Below are 8069 nucleotides of genomic sequence, written 5' to 3'. Positions count from 1 at the left end.
CTAACGTAAAAAAATGGAATAACAGAACGTATTGTAATGTAACAGCCTACATTACCAGCTGTCGCCATTTGACATTATACATATATATATATAATATATCCCTTTGAAAGAACGGGTGTTTATTATTAATAACAAAATAATAACAATAATAATAAAAAGTTGAACAATAAACAATATTAAGCCCCACCCCCCACCCCACCCAGAAACAATTCGATCGTTAAACACAGTTTAATTCCGTTTGGAGACCCCTTTCGAAAATATTTATATAAATCCACCACCCCCCTGCCCTTATTAAAAATGCTCTGAGCAGGAATTGGGGGTGGGTGGGTTTTAAGGCACCCAGTTCCCGGCCTGCAGGATTTCGACATTCTCCTCCTATGCCTATTCTAATTTCCCCACATCCCATTAATGTGCTATTTTTAATCCCTTGCATTTTTTTTCTTTAAAAAAAAAGGCATTTCTATATAATTAAAATTACATACTTAAAAAAAAATAATAAATCAAGACACAGGATCATAAGGCAGTTTGAGGCAGTTCTCCGGTGCAATTTATCTGTCCCGCTCGACCCTCGTTTTGCAAAAAAAAAAAAAAAAAAAATGCTGCTTTCGGTTCATTTTCGCAGAATCTGGAATGGATTTTAAATCAGGGGATCCCCGACCATGGCCACTTTAAGATGGGTGGACTTCAACTCCCAGAATTCCTCAGGCAGACATGTCCCCAACTGTGGCCATTTTAAGATGGGTGGACTTCAACTCCCAGAATTCCTCAGGCAGACATGTCCCCAACTGTGGCCACTTTAAGATGGGTGGACTTCAATTCCCAGAGTTCCTCAGGCAAACATGCTGGCTGGGGAATTCTGGGAGTTGAAGTCCATAAAGTCTTGAAATAGCTAAGGTTGGGGGCCATTTTAAATGACAATGCCAGTGGACTTCAACTCCCAGAATTCCTCAGGCAGCCACACTGGCTAGAGAATTCTGGGAGTTGAAGTCCGTAAAGTCTTAAAGTAGCTAAGGTTGGGGACCCCTGTTTTAAATTACAATGCCAGTGGACTTCAACTCCCAAAATCCCTCAGTTAGCCATGCTGGCTGGGGAATTCTGGCATTTGAAGTCCGTAAAGTCTTAAAAAGTTGCCAAGGTTGGAGAACCCCTGTTTTAAGGGACAACTGTAAACACCAGGCTAATATTGTCAGCTGGAGAAATTAACACTTCCAGAAGCGGCCCTGCCAACATCTGGATTTGGCGGGTCAACCTGATCACTAGTCAGGTGTCTTCCAGGGAAATGGAGGACTCCGTCCCCAAATTCTCGGCCAAAATGTCCAACAAGCCTTAAAAATTGAGCCCTAACTTGGGGCGGTTGAAAAAAAATCAAGATGGCGGTCAATGATGGCGGCCATCTTGAATTTTTGGATGATCCCGGATCTCAACATCTCGAAGGCACCCGGATGGGACAACTGGTCTTGGCAAACATCTCCTGTAGCCCACATAATCTTGGTCCCTCTCTCCTCCCTCCCTCCCTCCCTCTCTTTCTCTCTCAAACATGCCCCATTTTCCACTATGATCTAGGTACCAATGGTCCATTCATTACACCATGAGGAAAGCTCGGCTGACCCCCCTTCTCACCTGACCCGTTAGGCCCTTTATGATTCTTCGCTGCCCCCTCCCCAAGAAAAGTTGGCATTTGGGACCGACCCTCCAACCGTAGCATCCCACCTTTTTTCCTCCCTGCTGTTTTTGATCGGTAAGACTCCATCGCCGGTCAGCCACAGTTCCTCCTTCCCTCTCGCCCAATGGCAGGAGAAGGTCTCCTTCGGAAACACCGTACTTCCTTTCCAGATCCATGGATCTCTAGAACTGAGCTCTAATAACGCTTCGCCCACCTATGGGCCTACAACCTGCAACTTCCCTACCCATTATGGTTTCTGGTTCGGCAACGTGGATGAGATGATTTTCCATCATTTGCCCTCAGAAGGAAGGACCAGCAAGGTGGCAAGAGAGAGAGACCTAGAGACCAATTTTTAGATTTGAAATTCCAAGGGATGGTCGGGAGAACTAAAAGTGTTTGCGGTATGGACTTCGGGCCACCGGTTTTGCAAGCAAGCGGGAAGGTCATGAGGCGTGTCCGTTCTCTATGAGGTCAACAGATGGGTAGCCATGAGGTTTGGCCTGGCCATAACGCCCCGTAAAGTGGGCTCCTCAACTTTCTGCCTCATCAGATTAATTAAGGGGTGTGCTCAGCACACCCGCTTGCCCAGTGGGGTGAGAATGGATAACGGAAATGTCGTGGGAAGGAAAGAGAGGCTGAGGGAAAGACAGGAAGGAAAGAAGGAGGACCACCGTGGACAAGAAAAGCTCTTGGAGAGAGAACGTGGCTGATGGCTGGCAAGCAGGCGAGCCGGACAAGACATCCGACAGCAAACGGGACGAAGAAGCAGGGAGGAATATGGGGTGCCAGGAGAAAGATGACTCAAAAGGTGGCAACAAAGAGACCGGACCTGAATTGTGACAGGCAGGTAGACAGGGTGGAAAGCAGGTGAGACCTGTCCTCCTGAAACATCTCGAAAGGTCGGTCACACCTTGTCCAGCAGTGACCGCTGGCAATAGAGCAACCGTTTGGGCGTGCCGTAACGCTTGAAGATCAGAATGGCGACTCCCACGGCACAGATGGTGAGGAGCAGCAGGACGGGGATCGCCACTGCGGCGGCGTTCAGCCCACGTTCCTCAGCATTGTCCACCTCAATGATGATGACTTCTTCTCCCTCGCGACGGTCATCGGTGGTGCATCCCATCCAGTCTCGCAGCACTGACTTGGGGTATCCCGGTTCAACCTTGAGTTTCTCATTGTTAAACTTCCAATAACGGTCTCCCTTGTAAAAGTAGGTGAAGGCTGTCGAGGGGAAACAAGAAAGAACAGACATGGGAGCGTAAGAACATGGTGGTACATTAAATGAGAAATTGTTCTGACCCAGCTCCCCAAACACGACAAACCCTCTGAAGTTAACTCAAAGATTCCTTTATTAGAAGTGCCGGCAGCCCGGGCAAAAAGTTTCTCTCTCACCTCAGGCTAACAAGTCCGTCCGGCAGGGACATAAATAGTTGTCTGCCATATTTATTCATCTGTGCCCCCTGCCTTTTATCCCCAGAGCTAGGGTGGGGCTTCGCTAGCAGCAATGGCTCTTCCGTCCGAGGACCGGACCATAGATTTCCACTGCTCTCCTCTCCTTTCCCTTCTGCGCATCCGTGCATCAGTCACTGGACCCAGCTGTTCCTCCTCTTCCTTATCAGCCACCTCCAGACCTTGGGGCTGTTGATTCTCCATCTGAGGACAGTCCGGGCTCCGCCTATCTCTCTCTCTCTCTCTCTCTCTCTCTCTCTCTCTCTCTCTCTCTCTCTCTCTCTCTCTCTCCCAGCTCCATTCCCTCTTCCTCTCAGGTTGCCTTGATGCTGGCCCTGACTCCTATGGCTCCTCCTCCTCCTCTAATTCGGCTGTTGGAGGGGCTGGCGGCCGACAGGCCACAACGGAAATGCTAAAGGCAATTTTAATATATGGGATGGTGTGTGGTTTTTCCTTTAAATCAGACGTGGGGAGCTATGGACCTTTTATGATTTGTGGACTTCACAAGTTGAAGTTCACAAATCAGAAAGGGGCCATAGTTCCCCATTTCTACTTTAAATTTCAGGATTTGTGAGGAGAATTTTTGGGAATTAAATACAGGTAGTCCTCGATTTACAACCACCTCTCATTTAATGACCGTTCGAAGTTAACGACTTTAAAAAAAGTGGTTTAGGACCGTTTTTTCACACTTATGACCGTTGCCACATCCCCGTGGTCATGTGATCAAAATTTGGACACTACTGGTTCATATTTATGATGGTTGCAGCATCCCGGGGTCACGCGATCCCCTTTTGCGACCTTCTGACAAGTAAAGTCAATGAGGGAAACCAGATTCACTTAACAATCGTGTTCCTCACTTAACAACGGCGGTGGTTCGCTTAACACCTGCGACAAGAAAGGTCGTAAAATGGGGCAGAGCTCATTTAACAACTCTCACACTTAGGAAATTTTGGGCTCAACTTTGGTCGTAAGTCGAGGCCGACCTGTGAACGAAATCCAGAACCCAAAATTTATTTTCAGGTATCTTTTTAAAAATAAAAAAAACTATGAGAGCAATCTTACATTCTGTGGCTAAAACAAATGTTCCAAATTTGGCATTATTAGAAAAACATTTATTTTGTCGAACCGAGACAGTGTTTTGTTTTTTTTCAATGGGAATTCAATTAAATTTAAAGGAGTGGTGTGGTAGCATAGAGGTGGAGTTCTCGCCTCACAATCAGGAGGCTATGAGTTCGATCCTAAGTAGAGGCAGATATTTTTTCTCTCTGGGCACACTGAGAATATATCTGCTGAACAAAAAACTCCACGCTGGCGACAGGAAAGGCATCCGGCCATTAAAACACTCCGCTAGCTCCATTCAGTTGCCCAGACTCCACTCCGCAAGGGATTATGGTTAAAGGATGATGACGAATTCAATTAAACTTAAAAAAATCACCTTGCTTCATTCCTATCAGTTAATCTGAATGCCAAAAAAAAAAAAAAATGTGGACACCTCATTTGCATCTCATGAATGAAATCTGCAGGGATATATATTTTGGCTGGACAAAAAAGGAAGAATGGATTGTTTAATGCATATTTTAAGCAAGACTTCCGCATTTCGGTTAGGAAGAAGGACTCCGTCTTCCAAATAAGGAAAATGATTAAGATAAACATAAGTCAGCCCATGTATGAATAATCATTACTAATAAGACATCAGTGAATCGTTTTATGCAGGCGCATTAAGAGAGACACCAGAAATTTTTCGTCATGGTGGAAATGACTCTTAGCCACTCATCTGTGTTCCTTATCGGGAAATGTCAAACTGGAGAGGAATTAAATATGAGTTTGAGGTTCTTAAAAGCATCTTCACAGAAGGCTCGTTCAATTCCCCTCAGGAAAAAAAGGGAATTAATGGGAAGCCAATTGGATTTCATCGTTTGATTTAAGGCCATTCAAAGGCAAAACTGAATCCAATTGAATTGTATTTTAAATCCATTTCATTTCGATTTTTCCTCCGGGTTCTGCTCATTTCCGGAGGGGACCTTCCCCTGACCCATCACACCAGTTAGAAACAGTGGTGGGATTGAAATAACTTAACAACTGGTTCTCTGCCCTAATGACCGGCTGGGTGGGCGTGGCCAGGGAATGTGACAGGCAGCACTCGGCCTCCTGCACCCCCCCTGGGAGCAAAAACGGGCTACGTGGGGGACGCACTGCCCCCCCTCCGCATCCTGTTTCGGGCCTAGTAGGCCTCCCTGCAGCCTCCTGAGAGCAGAAATGGGCTGTGGGGTGGGGCACCGCACCCCCCATGCCCCGTTTTCGGCCTAGTAGGCCTCCCTGCACTTATCTGAGACTCAAAATGGGGTGCGTGGGGACTCCTGGGTGGGGAGGGGAGGGGCCAGCCAACAATTTAACAACCAGTTCACTCAAACCGGCCCAAACCGGCTGAATCCCACCACTGGTTAGAAACCATGTGCAGCCTTGGCTTGGAAGCAGAAATGAACTGGAACCGGTGAATTCAAACTATGAAGAAGGGAAGCCGAGGCTAAACAAATCAGAGTTTCCTGATAATACGAGCTGTTAGACAGTGGAACAGCTTGCCACCTGAAATAATGGGTTCACCATCTCTTCAAACAGAGGCAGTGAAGCTGCACCGATCAAGGATTTTGACTAGATGAATCTCTAAAGCTCCTTCTAATTCAAAGGTCCTAGGAAAAAACTATGTTGCTGTCTTAAGGCATTCTCCGAAGTCATTCGGCTTCTTAACAGGAAGGATAGGCAAGGAATACCTTCTGCAATTATGAGGAGAACTATTATTCGACTAGAAACAATGTGGATTAAAATCTTGATTTGTCACTGGCGAAATTTGGAGTAGACATTCCTTTGCAGTCAAACCTACCTCACAGGTAGGGCGGTATACAAATCAAATAAATAAAAATAAAATAAATAAAAATACAGGGGTGTTGTTGGGATTCTTCATGGCAGGCTAAATTGGTTTCTTGTGTGGAATAATCCCAGGTATTGAAACCAATCTACCCTACCCTTCAGAGCCTCGGTATTTCTCAACCTCATCGATTTTAAGATGCATGAACTTCAACTTCCAGAATTCTGACACACCCAATCAACCTTCCCCAAGTAGCCATGTTGGTTTGTCCAACACATGCTCTCATCACATTTATGGAGATGATGGTTGTCAGGTCATGGTTGTCCCAAAGGTGCTTTTTTCCAAAGGCAACCGGACTTGGTTTTTCCTTGAAGACGTTTTGCTTCTCATCCTAAGAAACTTCTTGTTGTGGTCTGCCAGCAGCCTGCGTAGCTAGTGAGGAGGCTGGGGAGGAACATGGGCCAGTCCTGGAGTCTGGGAAAGACTCGGATGAGGGCTCTGCGTCGGAGGCAGTGACGGGGCCAGGGCCATCTGGGAGTGATGCACGGACTCAGGAGCCTCCAGGGTTGGACAGCAGAGCTAGTGCGCGCATGCGCAGAGCTGCCAGAAGTCAAGAACAGCTAAAACTAAAGGGACAACTCAGGAGTAAGGCCTGGAGATAATTGGCCCCTCTCATAAGGCTTAAAAGAGAAGCAAAGGCCTATGGGCCCTTTGCAGGAAAGCAACATTGTTAATTCTGTTCCCAGTCAGCATCTCTGTTTGATTCTGGACTCCGTGTGGCTTTGCCAAGTAGGTCTTTGGCAGCGTGTCAAAGGAGATAAAAGGTTGGTGATTATCCCGAAGGACATCTCCCAAAGGACTTTTTGCAACTAATTAGGACTCAGTTGTGAATGAAAGTAATTCACAGCTGTTGCAATAAAAGAGGTTTTTGGGACTACTCGTGTGTCTTAATGATTCAGTAAGCCTAGGTCATAACACTTCTTCAGATCTGACTGAATGGTTGTTAGCGCTCTATTCTGAGAGTTGTTGAGGCTACTTGGAGGTGTATCGGGGGTATTCTACACCCATTTGCACTATTCAAGTGACCCTGAGGGCACGGATACACCTCCAAATGACCTCAACAACTCACAGCGAGAATGCTAACTACCAGATGACTGCAAGGAATATAAATCTTTCCATCCTCCACCATTCAGTCAAAAGCTTCTTGGATGAATAGAAAAAGTGCTTTTGGGACATGCTCTTATCACCCATCCAACATGGCGGATGGGAGTTTTTACTTTCAACCGTAGGGGGCCACTTTGCAAAAAAAAAAAAAAAAATAGTAGATAGTGGGAACGCTTTCGATGGTAGAAAAACAGTTTCTTTTTGAGCACTCTTGCTTAATTTTCTCCACATTCTTTCTTTTTTTGTATCTTACCTTCGTCACTGCCCATAAATGCACCTCGGGGTGAGTCAGGAATTCCCCCCCAAACATCAATGTTTTTAGGGTAATCAGCGTCGACAGATCGGGTCTCCTCATTGAAGCGGTAATACCTGCATCGCGAAAAGAGAACGTTGAGATCCATCGAACGAAAAAGAGGCCGATTTAAGGGAGGGTTGGACTAGAAGACCTCGAGGGTCCCTTCTGACTCTTACGATTCTATGATGGGAACTGGGTGTGAAGTTGACACCCAACTTCATTAAAAACCTTCAGGAAGGCTGCAATGTCAACCGTTAAATCTTGGGCGACCTTCTGACAAGCAACGTCAAATGGGGAAGGTCGATTCATTTATCCCAAAGATGCTTTTTCTAGATTCTAGATCAGAGGTGGTATTCAGCCAGTTCGGAGAAACCGGTAGCTTCGATGATCAGTTGGCCCCACCCACCCGCCCCCACTCTATCCTGTGCTTTATTTCCTGCTTTGTAGCTCATCTCAACTGTGCAGCACAGCTGATTTTCCCCCTCCTCACTGTGCTACTTACCGTTGCTGACTTGGAAGATAAGCAGCTGAGCTTCTAAATGTTCCATTTTCAGCGCTGCGCGCAAGCAACTTAAGCACACATGCGCGCCCACCGAACCGGTTGTTAAACCAGCAGTGGTGGGTTGCCCTTGGTT

The 8069-nt window shown here is 46.4% G+C and overlaps 1 protein-coding gene across 1 annotated transcript in view; it reads right to left on the bottom strand.

Moving 5' to 3' along the window:
• Positions 1-1535: 1535 nt before the first annotated feature.
• MMP14 (matrix metallopeptidase 14) overlaps positions 1536-8069 on the bottom strand; it is a 28015-nt gene continuing 21481 nt past the window's right edge. Inside the window, exons 8-9 of the mRNA XM_070954792.1 lie at positions 7393-7508; positions 1536-2884 (exon numbers count right to left, since the gene is read on the bottom strand). Coding sequence (XP_070810893.1) covers positions 2568-2884; positions 7393-7508 — 433 coding nt within the window. The 3' untranslated portion in view covers positions 1536-2567. The remainder of the gene's footprint in view (positions 2885-7392; positions 7509-8069) is intronic.

The sequence above is a fragment of the Pituophis catenifer genome, unplaced genomic scaffold (genome assembly GCF_029215685.1).
Source record: "Pituophis catenifer annectens isolate HBS135680 unplaced genomic scaffold, rPitCat1.0.hap2 SCAF_15, whole genome shotgun sequence".
In the NCBI taxonomy this organism is placed as follows: domain Eukaryota; kingdom Metazoa; phylum Chordata; class Lepidosauria; order Squamata; family Colubridae; genus Pituophis; species Pituophis catenifer.
Note: the sequence above shows the minus strand (reverse complement) of the source record. Positions and strands in the feature narration are given on the sequence as shown.